We start from the raw sequence: 21,780 nt of genomic DNA, 5'->3' as shown, positions 1-21,780 counted from the left end.
CAGACATTTAAAGACTAAACAAATGACTGTGAAGCAAGTGAAAGACGTTACAATGAAGGAAAACTACATTCAATTCTGAAAATTAAATATCCGATGTAAACCGAGGACAAACTGAAGAGAACATCGTGATTGGTCGGTTGGTGTTTCGTCACTCTTCCACTGAATCCTCATTGGTCAGAGGTAGAGCGGAAGCGCGGTAAAGTTTGTTTGTCCCGAATGAACGGAGGAGTGACGGTGAGTGAAATCAGCTTTACCGAGTTTTAAAAACAACCGGAGACTGGACCGACTGACGGTTACCGGACAGACGGACAACGATTCACCTGCTGCTCGACTGAAACGGACCACAGCGTCAATACCTCAGCTTCTGTGTGGAGAGGACGCTCCGCCAAACTGCACTCAAAAATCTGCCGATTCAACGCTTCGCCAATACATGAGTACATGTACGTTTCTTACACCAGGTCCATCGTTTCTGTACAAAAGACTGAGTCAGACTCTGTTCAGTTTAATGACGTGTTTTCAGGTGGTTTCCACCTTACCACGAATCACTTTTAACTATAGAAGTTAATACTAATTGTAGTAAATATCTTTTCGACAGGTCACTGATGAAGCTTTCAGTCCTTAGATAGTGAACCGTGTAAAAGTGATGTTCTGCAGTTAATGTCTCGACCCACTTGGATAAAACTCTTAAATTAGGAGGTTTAAGGGTGCAGTTTGGTTTGGGTCATTTCCGATCTTATTCCTTCCGTCTTCCCACTGCAGGTGTGATGGAGGTGGACATCCTGGAGTTCGTGGTTCCTGTGGAGAACAATAAGACTCTGTTTGTGTGGGACATCCAGCCATCTCTCACCGAGGCTGAAATCTACGTGAGTCCACCTGTACTACTGGTGACAGACTGTGGAGGACCAGCCCATGTGTACCTCAGAAGTCAGGAAGCCGAGTTTAATTAAATCACGTGATATTTTCCTTTGGTCAGCTGATCAGGTCAGAGGTCACTGAGGTGCTGGAGTTAAGCCATTGGGTTTTCTTAAGTAGAAAACACTTCAATCATTAGTACTCGTAGTCTGGATCACCAACTGATCAAAGTGGGCAGCTGCCTCAGTTCTCTCCACTTCATTTCTGTCTGATTATTAAGATTGATGTAAATGAACATCAGTGAATATGGACCCTGTCTGGTCCTCCACCCTCTGTGCTGTGGTCCTGGTACAGACTGGTTTTAAGACCAGACCTGTTCAGCAGCTGCAGTGTTGTGTGGTTGTTGTAGTGGTTGTTATTGGATAAATGACTTTAGCAGTAAATGAGGATTGTTATCGTTTCACCTGTGACACTGTTCTGTGATCAGTGATTGGCTGAGGACCCACAGACTCTGTCTCTGTGGTGATGGAGGAAACTGTGACACCTGGTGTTGAACTTGTGACCTCATGAGATCAGGTGGAGTCACATATTTCTCCATATTTCTGTTATTGTCTCCTATCAATCAGACCCTCCCCCCACCCCCCACCCCTAAACACACACCCACCCACACACACCCACCCACAGGACCAGACCCTCCAGACCAGCAGCTGTTTACTGTCTGTGGTTGTTTCTAAACACAATGTTTGAAATGTCGATGATGTAACTGTGTGTGTGTGTGTGTGTGTGTGTGTGTGTGTTCAGGACAGGTTGTGTGGTGTCTTCTCGTCCTTCGGTCCTCTCTACCTGTTGAAGGTGACTCCTAACGCCCCCCTCCACCCCCCAGGTTTCTCTGCCCTCATCAAGTTCTACTCTGCTGCTCAGGCCTCGAAGGCTCAGCGACACACTGACGGACGCTCGCTGTTCCAGAGCTCTCCACTCAAGGTCACCACCTCACATACTCTCTACACATGGGCTTTTTCTTTCACTGAAGTTAGTGCAGTCACAGGTTTTCAGTCATGGCTGCGTCAGTGTCACATCAGTGGTCAGGTTCATGGTTTACATCGTCTCTGTCCTGCTCTACTTTTTTTTATTCACTTTTTCATGAAGGAGAAAAAGAAAAAAACTGTAGAGAAGAGAAACAACAACTACAAAACAAACAAGAAGACAGAAGAGAAGAGAAGAGAGAGAAATTGTAAATGAAGACAAAAGGAGGATCACTCTCCTTCCACCTGACACAGGAGGTCAATGTAATGATCACACCGACAACAAAGTGGCAGCAACAAATAGGATCCAACAGGACGAGTGTAGTTACACACATGGTTGTCACTCACACCCACAACAACAATACAGCAAACAAACAGCACAGTGTCATCCAGCAGCTCATCACATCTGACAGGTCTGAACAGGTCTGAACCAGGTCTGAACAGTTCTGATCTGGATCTGAACCAGGTCTGAACAGGTCTGAACAGGTCTGGATCGGGTCTGGACCGGGTCTGAACAGGTCAGAACCAGGTCTGGATCGGGTCTGGACCGGGTCTGAACAGGTCAGAACCAGGTCTGAAGTTCCCATGATATTATACCAGGCTCTAACAGTCTCCCCCCTCCCCCCAGTGGTTTCTCACTGTGGCTGTCAGAGGTTCACCTGTAACTTACCTGTGTGTTCAGGTGAGGCTGAGCTCCAAACAGACGCCTCACTTCCTGTCTGAAAGCAGCAGACCTCTGAGCCACGCCCGCTGCCTGGAACTGGCCAATCACTGCCTGGGATTCAATGGCTGGACCTCTGACATCATCACAGTGAGAAACACACTTCATCAGTTTACACACAGATGAGAGAGTGTGAGGGCAGGTGACTTCCTGTCTGTGTCTGTCCTCCTCAGCTGAAGGAACTCACCAACGAAGAAGAAGAGGAGGGAGATGGTGGAGAGGAGGGGGGGGTGAGGAGGAGGAGGCTGAGGTTCGGCTGTTTGGTGCAGCTCTCCTTCCCCCGTCACAGACAGACGACCAGGGGAGCGGCCGTGGTGGAGGACAGCTTCACCTGCACAGGTGAGGACACGTCAGGTTCTCCTGTCGGATCAGCTGATGAAGAGGAGGAGTCAGTACCATCTCTCTCTCTCTCTCTCTCTCTCTCTCTCTCTCTCTCTCTCTCTCTCTCTCTCTCTCTCTCTCTCTCTCTCTCTGTCTCTGTCTCTGTCTCTGTCTCTGAGTGTACTGTACAGGTGGAACATGTTGTTCATGGGAGGTGTGTTTCTGTAAAAGCTGCTTTTGAACATTTTTATGTTGTTTTCATTAACATTTATGCTCCACCAACGGTGCAGAGAGGATAAACTTCTTTGAAAAAGCGAGTGACTTTTTAAATAAGTGCAATTTATCAGATTATTTATTATTAGGGGGGGATTTTAATTGCACAGAAAATGAGTTCTTAACCGTAACCATGCAGAGCCTCACCCAGTGTCCCAGCAGGCTCTGAAGCAGCTGGTCTACTGCCGTGGCCTGGTGGACACAGACTCCAGACAGTACACATGGTCCCACATTAGAGATCACATGACCTCTGCAGCCTGCCTTGACCGCTTCTACTGCTTTAAACAGCATTTTAATATTTTTAAAATATGTAAGATTTTACCTGTTGGTTTTACAGATCATTCTTTGGTTTTATGTCATGTTTTTATCAGGAACATTTTACATGTGCCTACTGGCATTTTAATTCAGTCCTAACAGCTGACCAACATTTTAGAGATGCTCTGTGTTATTTTTTGACTGGTTTTGGAGAGAAAAAGAGGGAGATGGTCTGTCTGAGGCAGTGGTGGGACCATGGAAAGGTTCAGATAAAAATGTGTCTGCAGCACACCCTCAATGTCACACAGGACATCACAAGATCTATCAGAGATCTGGAGACTGATATTGTGGAACTAGGGCGCTTGAATGAGTCCATGGGAAATGGAGGACATGTTGAAGTCCTCAAGACTAAAAAAAGGGCTTTAGCCAACCCACTGGACACCAGAGTGCAGGGTGCACTGGTCCAGTCCAGAATCCAGAACATCACGGACATGGATGCTCCCTCTGGCTTCTTCTTTGGTCTAGAGACGAAGCAGTGGCAGAGGAAAATGATCCACTCTCTGCTGTCAGAGCCAGGCCTGATCAGGAGGAGAGCTGTGGATTTTTACTCCTTGCTGTTCACCACTGAGTACGATTGCCTGAGGTTTCAGAAGAGACCAACTCTCTGTTAGAGTGCCCCCTGCAGGTACAGGAACAGTTTGCTGCTCTGCAGAGTATGCAGGGCCGGAAAGCCCCAGGTATCGACGGCCTGACAGTCGAGTTTTATAAGGCTTTCTGGAACCTCTTTGGACTTGACCTGCCGGCTGTGTTTAATGAAAGCCTGGCCTCCGGCTCTGCCACTGTCCTGCTGCAGGGCCGTCGTCACTCTCCCGCCTAAAAAGGGAAACCTGCAGGACATTAAAAACTGGCGCCCCGTGTCCCTCCTCTGCACCGACTACAAGATCCTCTTCAAGGCCTTAGCCAGTCGGCTGAGAGGAGTCATGGAGGAGGTCGTCCATCGAGACCAGATGTACTGTGTGCCCGGCAGGTCCTTGGTAGACAACATTTACCTCATTCGGGATGTTTTGGAGGTCTCCAGTTCATTGGGGATAAATATTGGACTGATCTCATTAGATCAAGAAAAGGCTTTTGACCGCGTTGAACACCAATTCCTCTGGAAGACCATGGAGAGGTTTGGGCTGAGCGCTGATCTCATAGCCAAGATCCAGGTGCTGTACAGTGACATTGAGAGTGTGCTGAAATTGAATGGCGGTCTGTGTGCTCCTTTTAGAGCGCATAGAGGCGTCCGGCAGGGCTGCGCTCTGTCTGGGATGCTCTATGTGCTCTCCCTGGAACCCCTCCTCAACAAAATACACTCTACTGTTCATGGTCTGGTTTTTCCTGGTTTTACTAATAATATAGTTTTATCTGCCTATGCTGACAATGTTGTTGTTTTTATAAAGAGTCAACAAGACGTCAACATGTTAGCTTACATCACTGAGAAGTTCTCTGCTGTGTCAGCTGTGAGGGGGTACTAGGGGAAGAGTGAAGGTCTCCCTGTTCTCCCTCAAAGCCTGGTCTGGAAGACAGATGGTTTTATATACTTCGGAATTTTTCTAGGCAATGAAACTGTAGTAAAGAAAAACTGGGAAAACCTTGTTGAAAAAGTTGAGGGCAGATTGTCCAGATGGAAGTGGCTGCACTCCCAGATGTCTTACAGAGGAAGAGTGCTGGTTTTAAATAACCTTGTAGCCTCTATGCTGTGGCATCACTTCGTCTGTCTGGACCCGCCATCAGGTCTGCTCGCTCAGATCCAAGCAAAGATGGTAAATTTCTTCTGGGATCAGCTGCACTGGGTGCCCCAGTCTGTTTTTACCCAGAGAGGAGGGTGGGCCAGGGCCTGGTCCACCTAGCCAGTAGAACAGCCACCTTCAGGTTCCAGTTTGTTCAGAGGTACCTGACAGGGCCTTCTGATTTAGTGTGGAGGGATGTGGTCAGCTGCATCCTCAGACGTGTCAATAACCTGGGGCTGAATGCTGCTCTGTTTTTAACTGGTTTTAATTTTTTTTTTTAGGTGGGTTGCCTCCATTTTATCAGGGTGTTTTTAAATCCTGAGCACTTTTTAACTGGGAAAGGAGCCAAAAGTGTGACTCTGTGCTGGTTGTTGGAGGAGCCAATTGTCTGTGGGGCCAGAATGGATGTGAGCAGCAGCACTGTGCCTGGGCTGATGGGGGCGCTGTCCTGCACTCAGACTGTAACTCTGAGGCAGCTGGCAGATGTGTCGGGGTCGGCGCTCACTGATGCCCAGGCTTTGTGCTCTGTACTGCAGATGCGCTCTGCTCGGCTGGTGCAGAGAAGTCTGGAGCTCTGGAGGCAGAGGCTCTCTATAAGAGAGAAGAGGCTCCTCCTCCAGTATGGCAGGGGTGAAGCTCTGCCTCCACAGCGCTGGGAGAACAACTGTTTTATAGATGCTGTCTGAAGACCATCATCAAGAAAGGCCTGTGCAACAGAGAACCCATGTTGTGGACTCACAAACTGAAGGGACAACACCCCGAGTGGACAGGCCTCTACAAGCCCCCTCTGAAAAAAAGGACGAGTGACCTTCAGTGGAAGATTCTTCATGGGGCCATCGCCACCAACGCTCCCTTGTCTGTTTTAAACTCTGCTGTTTTAAATCAGTGTCTTTTCTGTGGTCTGCCTGAGAACATGTTTCATCTTTTTACTGAGTGCAGCAGACTTAGAGTTTTTAGGGTTTTAACTGCTGTTTTGAATCAGTTTGGTGTCATGTTCTCTGCTTCTGGTTTTATCTGGTTTCGCTTACAATAAAAACAGGAAACGTATTTGTCAACTTGTAAATTTTCTGATAGGAGAAGCCAAGATGGTGATCTACCTCTCCCTCAGAGACACACTACAGGCTGGGTTAGACCAGGATGTTGTGACTGTCTGGAAGGTTAACGTCAGATCCAGGCTGAGTCCATGAAAACCATAGAGATGTTTAAACAGCAGAGGACAGATGGACAAGTTTTATGTTGAGTGTCTGATCAGGAGGAGCTGACGTTTGGAGACTGTCTCACCTGAATCTGTGTTTACTTTTATGTTAATGTAGACATGTAACATCTAAATAAAGTTTGTTTTAATCATCAAAAAAATCTCTCTCTCTCTCTCTCTCTCTCTCTCTCTCTCTCTCTCTCTCTCTCTCTCTCTCTCTCTCTCTCTCTCTCTCTCTCTCTCTCTCTCTCTCTCTCTCTCTCTCTCTCTCTCTCTCTCTCTCTCTCTCTCTCTCTCTCTCTCTCTCTCTCTCTCTCTCTCTCTCCCCCTCCCCCTCCCTCCAGGTCCAGATGTGTTGCTACAGAAACGTAAATTACAGAAGTGGGTCAGAGACAAAGCTCTGGTTCAGGCCTTCACTACAGTACTGCTCATACTACTAGGTACTACTACTACTACTACTACTAAGACTACCACTGCTGTGATGTACTGACTGTTGACCTCTCTCTCTCTCTGTGTCAGGAAATGGTAAAGTGATGGTGGAGGTGAAACAGACCTCAGATCAGTCTGTACCTGAGCAGACTGAAGGAGTCGTCCAGGTAAACTCACCTGTTGTCGCACTGTCGTGTGTGTGTGTGTGTTAGTTAATGATCTCTCTGTTCTGTGTTTCAGGTGAACGAGGTTTCCTGGAGTGACTTTGATCCTGATGAAGACGAGGGTGAAGATGAGTGGAATCTGACTGTGTCGTAGACTCTCAGAAGATTCTGAACTGTGGTGTTTCTGGGTGAACAGTGGTGCATGATGGGAATCACCAGCAGGGCTGGTCTGAGTTCAGCGTTCTGAAGGTGAAGCTTCATTCACATCCATCACAGATAAAAACGGGCTCTGAGTCTGGAGCTTTCACCACAGAGACGGTCAGAAGATGTTCTATGGTTTTAGGACAGTCTATACTGTCACATTTTTCCAACTCAGTACACAGTTTATGGATTACCATACCATGACTTACTGTACTATCATGTTTTCTACGGCTCACTACACTGTTGACTCACCATACTAAAACATATTTGTAATACTTCTGATACTGCAGAACATTTTTATGACTTACCATCGTATGGTTTATGTGATGGCTGCTCCACCTGGTCACTAGGTTTCCCTGTCATCCCTCGAGTCTTGCAGGCGCTGCATGAATTACACCTGGGCAACACACCTGGTAATGTGCCCTATAAAACTCCGTCCTTCTGCTCTTTCTCTCCCTACTGTTTGATGTGTCTTCTTTTGTAAATGAATACATTTTGTTTATCCACCACCTTGTGTTGTTTGCCATTCTTCTTAAATATGTTAATTGAAGTAGACAATACGATAACACTATGACTTCCTATACCATGACATTTTCATGATATGCTATGATATTGTCATGATCATGATTTTAATGACATTATCCTATGACATTTATGAGATTTAATACTGACATTTTTATTACATTATAATATAACATTTTTATGACACAGTATACTATGACATTTCATGAGACTGACATTTTAATTACATGTTTTGCTATAGCATTATTTGACGCAATACTATGACATCTTATACTATGACATTTTATGACATTAAACAATGACAAATTATGACATACTATAATATCTTGTATATCTTCTTGTTTGTCTATATCATTTTTATTTTTGCTCTTATTTGTTATATTTAGATTTTAAATCTTTCATTTGATTTTATTCTTTGAAGCACTTTGTGACTAGCATCTGTGAAAAGTGCTATATAAATAAACTTTGTTTGCTTGCTTGCTATGATTTCATGACGTTAAACTATGACATTTTAAGACATGTTATACTATGACATGACATTTTATGACATAATATACTACGACATTTGATGACATAACATATTATACTATATTTCATGACATGTTAAACTGACATTTTATGATGTTATACTGGAATTTTATGACATTATACTTTGACATTTTATAAGTGTTATACTAAAACATTTATGACATGTTATACTATGACATTTTACTACATACAGTGCATCCAGAAAGTATTCACAGCGCTTCACTTTTTCCACATTTTGTTATGTTACAGCCTTATTCCAAAATTGATTAAACTCATTTTTTACCTCAAAATTTTACACACAATACCCCATAATGGTAAAGAGAAAAAAGTTTGCTTGAAACTTTTGCAAATTTATTAAAAATAAAAAACAAAAATATAACATGTACATAAGTATTCACAGCCTTTGCTCAATACTTTGTTGAAGCACCTTTGGCAGCAATTACAGCCTCAAGTCTTTTTGAGTATGATGCTACAAGCTCGGCACACCTATGTTTGGGCAGTTTCTCCCATTCTTCTTTGCAGAACCTCTCAAGCTCCATCAGGTTTCACATTTCATAACATATTATACAATGACATATTATGACATGTTATACTGTGACATTTAATGACATGGTATGCTATAATATTTTATGATATCTTATACTGTGACATTATGTGTTTCTTTGTATTTTTCTGTGTCTGATAACTTGTGGCTTGTGTCAGACTGTTGTTGTCTGCACACTGATGGATAAAGGGAGTCATCCATTTATAGATAATTGTCAGTGGAAATGAGGCCCAATTTCTCAATGAGTGAGATTATTAAACCAGAATCATGCGAACGCAGCACGACTTTATAATTCTGACCAAAGAATGTGTGTGAATGTTTCTGGTTGTGTTTGTTCACATGGTTTTAGTCATGAATCTACACGGATTTGATCCGATCTGTGGATCTGGTCTCAAGGTGCGGTGCCAGTACAGGGCATCATCTGGTGCTGGAGTGCTTATTAAATCTTGACGCTGATGTAATTCCAAGTATGAAAATCTGTGTGTCAGTTAGCATTTGGTGGCTCGGAGCCTTGTACAGTAGCTGCTGCAGAGTTACTGTCGGTCTTCTCACTGATTCATTACAGTTATACAAAACTCAGAGATTCAGTGATGCTAAAGCTTTTTATTTCAGAGAAAGAATCAGATCCAACATCAGAAGAAGCTGTGGTGGACAACAGGACTTCAGCCTCTAATAGTGGATTTAACAGTAGCTGGTCCTGGTCCTGGTACAACCAAACGTCTCACAGTGACGACATAAGAGATAGAAAGTGAAGAGGAATGACTCGGGACTGTCACTGAGCTGCTGATTCTCTCTTTAATATCTTGTTAAATTTAACGTGAATCATTTTCTGCTCAGACTGAGTGACAACAAGGTTACAGAGCAGCAGAGAGATTCTGGTCCACATTCAGAACTCCCGTTATTTATCTGCCGATTTTCTCCACCACCTTCTTCATCCCTTGTGGAGTCAGGTTCAGGTCCCCTTCGACCACTATGAAGCCCTGCACACAAAACACAGTGTCAGTGAGGAAGATGGGACTGATGTAACTGAATAAACTGACACACATTTAGAATATACATTCATAGTAAGTACTACATTATAATAGAATATGATATCATACAATATAGTGAGGAACAGGGCAGTCCAGTTCAGTTTTATGTGCAGTAAATGATCAGTTATTTAGCAGCGTGTTGTCGCCCTCTCCAGGCAGACAGCAGTTACAGCTACAAAAAAGGTGGCTGGGGAAAAGATGTTTGTGACAGAACATCTGTAAGGCCTCATTGGACATTGACACAGAGTTGAACATTATAGTACAGACCACACAGTGTAATTTACTGTTCATCAGTTTCTTCTCTGTTAAAACAGACTCACATGCTTTATTATTTCTCTTCCTCTGTTCATTTTATACTGCTCTCTATTCACCGTTTCTGAAACGCTCTGTTAGAGCTCAGGGCTCTTGAAGGCGCCACTCCCCCCTCTGACCAATCAGAGCACACTGGACTATGATTGGTCAGCTTGGCAACTACTGCGGCAACTACACGTTCTATCCATGTGCTGATGTAAACAAATGGTTGTAGCTGTTTCGCTTCAGTTCTGTCTCATTGGTTTTAGCCACAGTCCGCCCCTGAACCAGAAGAAGAGGCAGAAATTGATACAAATGAGAAAACTGGGTTTTGCCTTGACAGAGTTTCTGTCTTTGGCAAAAGGACTCTGTAGAACATTTACATGAACAAAGAGCTGTGGAACACACCATGAGAGAGGGAACACTCAGTCAAGAAGAATAACAGGTCATCTTTAAGCACAGTACAATGAATTCAGTACAGCAATAGTTGTTTAGGACAATGTAAAATGCAGTCGCACAGCTGTTAACATACTCACGTTATAAAAGGTGATCTTTCCCCAAGTGAAGTCCACACCTTCATATGGAGAGATCTGTATTCCTTTACTAAACCCTACACACACACGTGCACACACACACACACACACATATCTGTAAACTATGAGCTTCAAGTGAATGTGCACAGTGAAGTGAGTCTGTAATTTAGTGTGTTGGTACTTACATTTGATGATGGTCAGGCGCATGTCAGCTATCTTGAACCGAACAGAAACAAAACACACACCGTTATTCCTTTCATCATCATTCTTACTATTATTAAGAGATGTTTTTTTTATTACAGCAGCATTTTCTTACCAGAATTTTTCCCACCATTTTTTTAGTACCACAACTGTAACAGAAACAGTTTCACTGAGAGTGAATACTAATGACACTGCAGCCTGTACAGTACAATACTGTGGAACAGTGTGTGTGAGTGTGTGTAGTTCTGCTTTTACTTGATTTTTTTAGAGAGAAGAACCAGACGGTTTTCTCTGATATCGACCTTCATATTGACCTGACAGACCTGGAGGTCCTTGATTATTGTGCTGCAGAAGAATTAAATTCACCCATTCACACATCACACCACACACAACTCATGGAACAGGAACACTCATGGAATGGGCCGATTTTGGTTTAGTATCCTGCCCAGCGATACTTCGGCATGTGGACTGGAGGATCTGGGAACAAAGTATGGACCCTTTGATTAGTGGGCGACCTGCTCCACTTCCTGAGGCATAGATCGTCAAAGAACCAGCTGTGATCAGCTGTGATCAGCTCCTGTCTGCAGTGAATCTTGATGTTTTAACAACATCTCTGTTTCACTGTCATACTGAATAAAACTTAAAAACAGGAGGAGTAAATATGTAATTTTTTGTATCTATATTTTTAGTACATTATTATATTGTTATTATTTATCGTTCTAAATATTTGTTACTGCAGTTTCTGCAGTTTTCCTGTTCTCTGCACTGCCACTTTGCTGCTGTAACACTGTGAATTTCCTCACTAATAAAGGCAATCTTATCTTATCTTATCTTATCTTATTCTCAGTGAAGTTCTGCAGCCTCTGTTTCTCTGGAGCTTTATTGTGGAGGGACATCAGAGATGATGACATCATAAGGAAGTGATGTCACAGATGTCACAACAGACAGCAGGTTTGTGAATTCTGTGAGATGGGCATCAAAACACTGCAGCTGTGGATTGTTCAGTTCAGTTCATTTGTGTGTGTGTGTGTGTGTGTGTTTACCACAGAAAGAGATTTTGGAGATGGTTCTGTCAGAGACTGGGCTTTGGCCGCCACTTTGATAGAGAATCCGTCCTGACTGATGTTGACGGTTGGAGCCTCAGTGAGCTCCACACGAACTGGACCCTTTAGTTGTCATGGAAACACAGCATCAGCAACAGGAACAACAGTGATGCAGACCAGTCACTATACATTACAAGTGATTTATACACGTGAACAAATGAAATGAATCCACCAACAGCCAGAGCTTCAACACTGTGAGCTGCTGTTTTCAACTGCAATCAAAATGGTTTTTATTGTTTCAGTCGTGTTGTCACATTATCACAAATGCTTCCAGAGAAATCTGTGATTTTAATCATGGTAACTCTCTGTTTCATTGGTCGCCTGTCAGTGATGTCATATCCTGTCTGCTCATGTGTCAGTGTTGGGTTTGTCCAACAGAAGCTCAGTTTCTCATGTTTCAGATCCCCTTTCTCCTCCTCCTTCTCAGCTCGATATTTGAACCAGATGAAGGATTTTAGTCGTCTGACGTTTGGATCTAAAGTTATCAGAGAAACAAGCTGAGGAAATGTTAGACAGCTCAGCTCCAGCCAATCAGAGACGTCTTGTGTTACTGAAGAGCGTCGACCAATCAGTGACTTTAAATGTGAACCAGTTTGATTCAGTGTTTTTACTGGTTCTGATCAGCTGCTCTGGTTGTTGAGGAGAGGAGGAGACTCTGTGGCTCCAGGTCAAAACCTCCTGAACCACTGACACTGAAGGATCCAGACCAGGAGGAGACTACAACTCCCATGATCCCTCACTGCTTCATGATGTCACACAACATCATCTTTTGTGATAGAAAGAGAGAGACAGGAGTTACAGACTGTAAAACTTTCTGACATGAGCAGTTTCTACTTACCTCAGAAAGGCCCAAAGCCTTCAGAAAAAAATTTGCAAACCAATTCATCTGTTGAGGACAGTGGAGGAGCAATGTTTTTATTTTCAGACAGGTTCAGTTTTATCTCAAATATCTCTAATATTTTCCATCTTTCTTCTCATCAGTTAATCTCAAACAAAAACTGAGCTTGAAAACACATCAATGAGTCTCACTGTGTCACATGTTCCTTCATCAGTGTCAACACACACGCACACACACACGCGCACACACGCGTGCACACACACATACACACACTCACACGCACACACACGCGCGCACGCACACACACACGCGCACACACACACGCGCACACACGCACAGAGTTCTGCTGCCACAAATGTGGATTAATCCACTGCTGAAAATAGTCCCTAAGGAAGTACCTGGTCCCTCCTGTCAGTTTGAGAGAAACTACGGTGAGCAGCTGTGGTTGGTTTTTACTGTGACAGTGATGGTGTTGTACACCTCCAGCTCCTTCTACTGTGTTGTGTGGAAAGTGGCTGAGTTTGTTCACCAGCTGCTCTGATGCTGTAGTATGTTGTTACCATGGCAACCACTGTCTGCTGTAGCCTTATACTAAACCACTTGTGAAACCTGAAGGATTTTGCTGTTTTTTTTAATCGACTGTAACTAATATATACAAAAACACTAGACGATTAATCAATATTACTGGTTGGATTTTCACAGTAAAAGCCTACTGTTGGGCTCTGATGGTGTGTGGTGGGTCATGTCACACTGTGGTGGTTGTGGGGTGGAGTTTTTCCTCACCTTTGGGATTGTGGTGTTAAAGGGTCCTGAGTTGTAGAGCGACATGCCGATACTGTTGAAGATGAACTCAGAGAGGCCAACGTAAACCATTCAGTCACTTCCTCTGAAAACTGGATTTGTACCTGTCCTTAATGACGGAGTGTTCACAGCGCCCCCCTGCCCAGACACCAAGCACTGAAACACACAGTCCAGGTTACAAACAGTGGAGGAAGAACTACCAACACTACACTGTAAAACTACATGAAGTACTCAGCACTGAAAAGGCTCCTGAGCTAAAAGTTCTGACTTTTCATCCTGAACTGTACGTGTCAAACATTACTGAGCTCTGAGGTATGAGGCTGCTGGCAGCTCCAGGATCAGTGTGAGGTGTTTGTTTCTCACTTTGAAAGACATGTCAATGCCGTGTTGGTCCACCGAGATGTCTTCACTCAGAGAGTAGTCGACACTCAGATCAGGGTTTTCAAACACCTTCTTCACCATTGAGAGGTTCTCCAACACAGTGTTCACTTTAGGAACAATGTGCCTCTGGACAGCAGGACAGAACTGCAGACAGACAGAGAGACAGACAAACAGTCTGTTGTCAGGTTCTCAGGTGTATTTCACTGTCTGGGTTTTTCCACATTATGAGTTTGTGTTCACCAGGTCCTGAGGAGGGTCACCTGACCTGTGTGTACACCAAGACAGAGCATGAAAGCTCTTTAATTTAATATTTCCTCCACATCTCCTGCAGAACTCCACTGATCTATTAAACATATTCTTTATTTTTTACAGTATGAACCAGCACACCATGGAGATTTAGGATTTTGTTTCCAGAGGAAAGCCACATGGACTCATCCAGACCAGGTCCTTGTTTCATAGGGCTGAGACTATGTAAAATGAACTTTCTTGATCTCAGCAGGTGTTTCCCTAAAGTGTCTCACCTTTCTGTTCATTTTCAACTCTTGGTCTTTATGTTGTGTTTGATGTAGAGTCAGTGATGATGTTTGAATCAGACAATTAGAAAATCAAACTAAACTGACTCTATATCCATATGTCACTTTCCTGGTTTGATGTTTTCTGGGTTTGTTAATGTTTGACAAACTGACGTTCACATGAGGTGATGAAACTCACGGTCAATGCTTCATTTCCAGTGTAATGAGTCTCCCTGTTACCTGTTTGAACAGACCTTCACCCAGGAGCCTGACTTATGAAGCTGCAGGTGTTTACTGCACATTAAGCTTCATTTTCAGACTGAAGTGTTGCAGGTATAAAACACTGTGTCTTTACAACATTTGCTCAGAAATGCATCACAGAGCGAGGCAGCTTCAACACACCCATGACATCTCTTCGTTATCTGGCCTCACTAACAATCATAGTTACACCAAGTGGTCACATGACACAGGTCATCAGCCTGGTAAGTCAACCCAGGTCAACCTTACTGAGCTGATGACCTCCTCAGACAGTCTCTGTGGTGGTGCTGTCAGTCACCAAGAGAACTGATGGGTCAGTAGGAAGAGCGTTTATCTTACATGCATTGATCTACTGACTCAAACATAACCTGCCCCAGAGCAGTTCAAGATCAGTTTCCATGGTGATTTAACACAGTAACAAGTGAACCACTGTGGTAGTTACCTGGATGACCTCAGATCCTGGTTCAGTACAGACCTCTGGTTTAGTTTTGTCAGAGACTCAAAGTGGAACAAACCTTTTGGATGAAGTATTGATGGGAAACTGATATGAAAAAGTCCAGGATTCTTCTAAAAACAAAGAGCAGAAATCACATTAGTCGTCAATAAGAAGTGACAGAGAGGAGATCTACTGCTGATGCTTTTACTCAGAATCTGGGATGTTAATGTGGCTCAGATCTTCCCTTCAGGATGAACTCTAATAACTCATCAGTTTACTTTAGTTATGACCAAATACCTGCCAACCTTTTACACTGTTTACATATTTTACTGGACTCCACTAAACTACCATCATCTCATATCTGTTAGTGATAAACTACAGGAAGCTGCTCAGTGATTGACCCTCAGACCAGTTCAGAGTTCAGATCTGCTGGTCCTGGACACACAGGAACATGGTTTTATATCTCTTGAAAACAAGGTTTGGAATCTCAATGGGACAGGAAAATGAAATGTACCAGTGTAACTATGTAAGTTCTTTATTTATTTCATTATTTAGCTTCATGTTTTTAAGTCTCGTATTTTTACCTGTACAGGTGATCTTCACCTCAGTGGACTGACCTGAATAAATAAAGATGATGTAGTTGTCTGATAAGAAATACAAACGAATACACAACACCTGAGTGAATGTTTTGTTGAAGTAACAGATCTGAACTGTGTGTTAATAATAATGTTAATGTACAGTAACAATGTTGTGTTTCTCCTTGAACCTTATTCCAAACCCTAACTAGGTATCACTACTACACCTGCTGTACCTGACCCTGTTGTGGCCTGAGCTCTACCATGACCATGAAGGAGGGGCATCATTAAAAACTTTATTTTAGTGAGAGGACACATATCTAAGGGAGGAACAGGTTTCTGTTCAGCACTGTAGCCAGGCTGACAGACAGCTACCGCTCTGTTGATCCATCTATTCCTTGAGTCCTCAGTTGTAATGACTTTATGAGCTTCTTTACAAATAAAATTGTCTCTGTTAGTAAAGAAATTCACCATCTCCTCCCCACAGCTGGCTCAGATGTACTGTCCAGTTCAGCAGCCTCACAGTCCACTGTAACTGGTTCATATTTGGACTGTTTCTCTCCTGTAGAGCTCTCTGAGCTCACAGCTCATAGTTCCCTATGATCCTAACAGGACACATTGCTCTCTAAACACGGTCTACAGCTTCTAAGAGCAGAATGGGGGCAGAGCCTTCAGCTATCAGGTTCCTCTCCTGTAGAACCAGCTCCCAGTCTGGGTCCAGGATCAGAACCTTCAGCTATCAGGTTCCTCTCCTGTAGAACCAGCTCCCAGTCTGGGTCCAGGATCAGAACCTTCAGCTATCAGTCAACTTTGTACCGTTTTACAAGGCTAGTTTCATAATCATCCAAACTGAACACAAACAGTGAATCTGGTCTTAATCAAGACCATGTCATGGTCTCATTTTACCCTGTTATCCCCGAGGTTCTCGTTCTGATGGCCTCAGCACCGACTTTACAGTCCAGCAGCTCAACATTCAAACGTCCCTGTTGGGTTCGGTTCAGGCTCAGTCCAATCACAGTGCTCAAGTTTCCTCCTTCAAAGGTCATGTTTTTATCTCTGGTATCAAAGCAACAGAAAACACATGAGTTTCAATGTCTCCAGTGATCAGACCATTGAGATGATGAGACGTCAGCTGAGGTGACCAGTGAGTTCTCAGTACTGACGTGACATTTTACAGCTCGGTAAACATTAAATTTGCATAATTTTGGATGGAAGTTCTGAGGTCACATGGACACTGAAGAAGAAGAAGAGTATTTGCATCAGATTCAAACTGTGATTCACTCAAATCAAACTGTGGATGTTGGCTTTATGTGAACTGATGCTGCAGTCACATGGCGTAGTTTGACCACTGAAGTCAGAGATTCTTCTTCAGCAACAGAAACTAATGAAACTACAGCAGTAATGACACACTAACCTCACTAGATACTTTCTGAAGATAAGATGGTTTATCATGATCTACACTGTTAAAATTTAAGGTTGTCAGTAATCGTCAGTAAAAAAAAATCTGTTTTGAACTCTCATCACAGCCACTGACCTGTCACCAGTTTGGCTCATCAACCATGAACTATGGTAAAAGGTTCAGGAGCACCTGTGGTTATATACTTACACGCTAAGAAGCATTTTCACATTTGCCTGAAGTTTCACTCCGAAATTCAGGTTGCTGATTTCAAACTGGAGACCAGACCTCTGGAAACGAACCACGACCTGAGCAGGATCCACATCCAGATGAGTTAATGTAAATCTGAGAGGAGGAGGAGGAGACGAAACAAGGAGAGGAAACAAGGAGATGAGGGTATGAGGATGTAATGTGAATGTGTAATGTTGTCATCCTTAAGATTGTCTTTACTTTCAGTAATCACCTCTACACAGACTAGTTTTAACTCAGAACCAACATTATCCAACACGTTTCACCTCTATGATTTAACAGAGCCCCAATAAGAAAAAGAAAGAAAGTGAATTAATAAAGATAAAAATAAAAAACAAAAATTGGAATTAAAAATCAAATAAATTAATGAAAGCAAAGAAACAAAGACAAGAATCATAGTAATCACAGGAAGAATAATAAGTTATTTCATACAGAATGTGCTGCCATGCCACAAAAAGAAAAATTAAAACATGGAAAGTTCATTGTTTTTATTGTTTTTCTTCTCTGATTTTTGTGTTTTTACCTGAGAAATCTGTTCTCCCATTGGAAGTCTGTGGGTTTGTCAACCAGCTCTTTCATATATGTCAGACCTACATCCTTCACTGAAAACACAGAACAAACACCTGGATGAATGTCTCCACCCACAGGTCACCAGGTGTCGCTGAAGGTTTTTTAAATATAAAATATAAAACAGTTGGATGGTCTGAACACTGTGCTAGAACCCTCTGTATATAAATGTATCTAAGTTTTAATCAGTATGTTGAGGTGAAACATGATTTTTTTAACCTTCAGATGGTTCGAGTCAGTGAGTGAATCTCAGTGATGTTGAGTTTCTGTTGAATTGCACTTATAAACAGTGAAATACTGTTTTAAATTTGTCGCTGAGGTTCAGTGTTTAATGTGCTTTAAACAGTGTGTGCAGGTCTTACAAACATCCTGCGCTCTGTCTGTGATCCGCACTTTGAGGCCGGTTGGATCGGTGGCAGTGATGGAGGAAAACAGGGAGACCAGGAAGAAGAGGGAAAATACACAGGAAGTCATCCTGAGCCAAAAACTGCAGGAGAAGAGTCAACACATTCAGGGTTCACCACACTTTTCAAAAGGTTCAACACCACCTCAGGGTTTCACCTCCCACATCAAAGAACCTCTCACTATAGAAACATCTGTGCCCCCCCCCCACACACACACTTTCTCATTGGTCTCATAAACCCTAGACCTCAGACCTGAATAACAGAGCCACCAGAGAACGAGACCCTACATACAATGGACCCATTTTCCACTCTTCTCCACAGGTACAGGACACAGATGGACAAAGACATGAGTCAGCAGACGTTTGTCCCTCTGATAATCACAATAATGCTCTATACATTTTACAAACACAGTATGTTATGATATTCAAGTGTAACATGTTGTGGATGCACAAATAATTCACACTCTGGAAATAAATGTCCTTTTTAGCAACAGCTGAAATCTATATGTGCATTAATTAGATTCAATTCTACAATGTAGGTGAGATTTCACCTGACAGGTCATGTGATTATGAAGGAGGCAGTTACTGCATTTTCTGGTTGTTTCCAGACATTAAATTTCAGAGCACAAATAAGACACAGAGTCTGTTTTCATCCACAGTCGTACAAATACAGAATTTTTCACAGACCTTGGTTATGAAGGAGACGTCTGTAAAACTGTTCACAGAAGTTAGTCCACAGCTGACTGTTCATTAAAAATAACTGTTAGCTAGCCAGTAGGCTAACTGCTCCCTGTAATGTCATTGCAATTTAAATAAATTGGATCCCCATTAAAATAATGTAGTGACAAACTTCCCATCTCTCAGTGAATAAGTGAGTCAGTGAATTTTTTTTTCATAAAATCAACCTAGTCAACATTAATGCTAATGCTAATGCTAGTTAACATTAGCTGCACTGACAGGCACTTGATGCTGTGTGGGTTATGACTAATTTCACTATCTGAAGTAACAAACAACAGTCGTCACATGAGGTTTCTTCAGTTGGTTAAAAATACTAATTACAGTTAATAAATTTAGGCTGAATGACGACATGGCCTCATGGCTGCTGGTGCTTCAGTATTAATGTTGGTTTTTAGATTGGCACAGGAACACTGTCCATTCCACTCATTCATTAAATTAGATTTAAAACAATAAAAGTATTGAAATACAAACAGAAACTTTGTTTTATAAAAATGGTTTAAAGCAGTAGCGTTACCTTTGGTTTGTGTGTTGAGTTTCCTGCAGCTGATCGCACCTTCTGCAAACTCACCACTACTTATACACGTCTCCTCGTACAGCACAAAACTCCATCTTTATGGGTCTCAAACATTTTGCTTAACACAGTTATGGCATCTGTGAGTGAGCTGCTGTTGAAACAGTCAAATTATAACTGTGAGTGTTTATCTCCTCTCATTGTCTGTCAGATATTAACATAACCACAAAGCTGCAAGTTACAGAGGTCAATTCAACTCCAACAACTTTGAACCTTTTGTTCAACCCAACAGGACTGAATTCTCCTGTTTCTCTCTGCCTCTGTCCTCCATTCATGCTTAGTAGCTTGAGTAGCAGGTGCATCATCAGGTGGGGAAGCTTCATTAAGAGGAAGGATAACATCTGGTTTAAGCTTCACAAAGTTGTTTATTAGTAATGTTTACCAGACAGTGATCTAATTAGAGATGAAATGGTGAAGGGACAAGCCCTGAAGGCTGACTGAAACAGTTCAGGAAGGTTACTGTTAGACAAGTAAGACCAAAGCTCCTGAGACAAAAGCTCTTTGCAATACTCGGACAGGAGTCATTTGAGATCAACCCTTTAGGAAGTAACAACCACCTCCTGCAGCAGGACCTTCTCCAGGAGAAAGTTTAGGGGTAAAACACAGTGAAACAGGATGAGATAGATGCACGTGGTTCAGGGAGCTTTATGACACTGAGCTAAGTCTAAAGCCTCAGAGGTCCTGTCAAAAAAGGAAGGAGGGAATCTGTATCACTCCCTGGGCTACGTGTCATTTTACTAAACATAGATACGGTGTCTGTGAGTGAGCTGCTGTTGAAACAGTCAAATTATAACTGTAAGTGTTTATCTCCTCTGACCGTCTGTCAGGTATTAACATAACCACAAAGCTGCAAGTTACAGAGGTCAATTAAACTGCAACAACTTTGAACCTTTCGTTCAACCCAACAGGACTGAATTCTCCTGTTTCTCTCTGCCTCTTTCCTTCATGTCTCCTCTGTGATTTGGTTCATTGACTGTTCACAACCATTGAAATGACTCATTGTCATAAAAGTCCACAAGATAATTCAACACAGAAGACATTACTTCCAATGTTCACTCTGATTCAGAGACAACACTTTGAAATGATTCGTGTAAAATCAGGTTTATAAGAAGCTGTAGGAGGCTCACATAGCTCACCTCAACAGGTGTTTTGTCCTTGTTTCCCCCAAATCTTTACAAGGAAAATGAACCATACAAAGTTAGTATGACCCACAGAGCCAGAGCAACATATTTATGAAAAATACATATGTTCGTAAAAAACATTATGAAGAAGAGAATTCTCCTTTAAAGTAACTTTAAATGTGCTCTGTATGAAATGATTTGAAGAGCACCCTGGAGCATCCTCAGCTGCTGCCAGAAGTAGTTGGGGGAAGGGCAATATTGCTGGTATCATGACCAGGTCATAAGGTTATGGTCAAGGTCAATCCGTACAGCAACTCCATACAACAAAAAACAGGACGCCCCCAGATGATCATCACCTTCCAGCTGCTGTCTCTTGACCTTACTCAAGATATGACTGGCACTCCAGAAAGCATCAGTCTGAGCCTCAGCAGCAACCCTGTTAGCGTTAGCACCCCAACGCAGCAGCAGGCTCATGAGTATCCCCACACCCACCTGGTGCCCCTCACACTAGGCAACTCCAGAAAAGGATCGAGTCCAGCCCCTCTCCAGGAGTTTGGTTCCAAAGCCATTGCTGAGTGTGGAGGTGAGTCCACCTATATCTACCTGGTATTGTTCCATCTCACATTCCTCACATCTACAGCTGGTCTATAAAGCCAGGCCCAGTACCCCAGCCCAAACTGCTGCCTGGCATACGTTGCACCCCACTCGCTGGCAAGGTCCTGGCTTCTGAGGGGTTTCTGAATTGCTCTTAGTCTGGCCTCTCCCCTGGGACCAGTTTGCCTTGAGAGACCCTACCAGGCGCTAATGCCCCTGACAACCGCTCACCCATGTTAAGGTGTCGATTCGTGGAGGGGCCATCACATCATACCCCCAATAGTCATGCCTTACCTGTACTACTTCAGTATACCATGAATTCCCCCATCAGCAAAGATATCTCCCCCTTACCAACCTTATATCAACCTGTACTCCAAAGGAC

General features: G+C 43.0%; 1 protein-coding gene across 4 annotated transcripts; it reads left to right on the top strand.

Moving 5' to 3' along the window:
* The first annotated feature begins 190 nt into the window (after positions 1-190).
* rdm1 (RAD52 motif containing 1) lies at positions 191-9,105 on the top strand. Of its 4 annotated transcripts, XR_011685218.1 has the most exons (9): positions 191-440; positions 760-863; positions 1,654-1,833; positions 2,557-2,685; positions 2,769-2,934; positions 6,756-6,851; positions 6,931-7,007; positions 7,081-7,253; positions 7,556-9,105. XR_011685218.1 is itself a non-coding variant. In XM_071463914.1 (8 exons), exons 1-8 carry the CDS (start codon positions 431-433, stop codon positions 7,156-7,158), a joined length of 840 nt encoding a protein of 279 aa, XP_071320015.1. In that variant the 5' UTR covers positions 191-430; the 3' UTR covers positions 7,159-9,105. The 4 variants fall into 4 exon arrangements, 3 of the variants coding, with proteins under 3 accessions (XP_071320015.1, XP_071320038.1, XP_071320028.1); XM_071463914.1 differs by having other exon boundaries at positions 7,081-9,105; XM_071463927.1 differs by having other exon boundaries at positions 196-234; positions 7,081-9,105.
* The last annotated feature ends 12,675 nt before the right edge of the window (positions 9,106-21,780 follow it).

The sequence above is a fragment of the Trachinotus anak genome, unplaced genomic scaffold (assembly GCF_046630095.1).
Source record: "Trachinotus anak isolate AG129_WGS33_773 ecotype Australia unplaced genomic scaffold, CSIRO_AGI_Tana_v1 ptg000003l, whole genome shotgun sequence".
Classification (NCBI taxonomy): Eukaryota; Metazoa; Chordata; class Actinopteri; order Carangiformes; family Carangidae; genus Trachinotus; species Trachinotus anak.
Note: the sequence above shows the minus strand (reverse complement) of the source record. Positions and strands in the feature narration are given on the sequence as shown.

Excerpts from the sequence above, each read along its gene's own strand:
- rdm1 (XM_071463914.1), top strand. Across the intron at positions 864-1,653 it reads TCACCGAGGCTGAAATCTAC|GACAGGTTGTGTGGTGTCTT; the intron begins GTGAGTCCACCT and ends GTGTGTGTTCAG. Across the intron at positions 6,852-6,930 it reads AGTACTGCTCATACTACTAG|GAAATGGTAAAGTGATGGTG; the intron begins GTACTACTACTA and ends TCTCTGTGTCAG.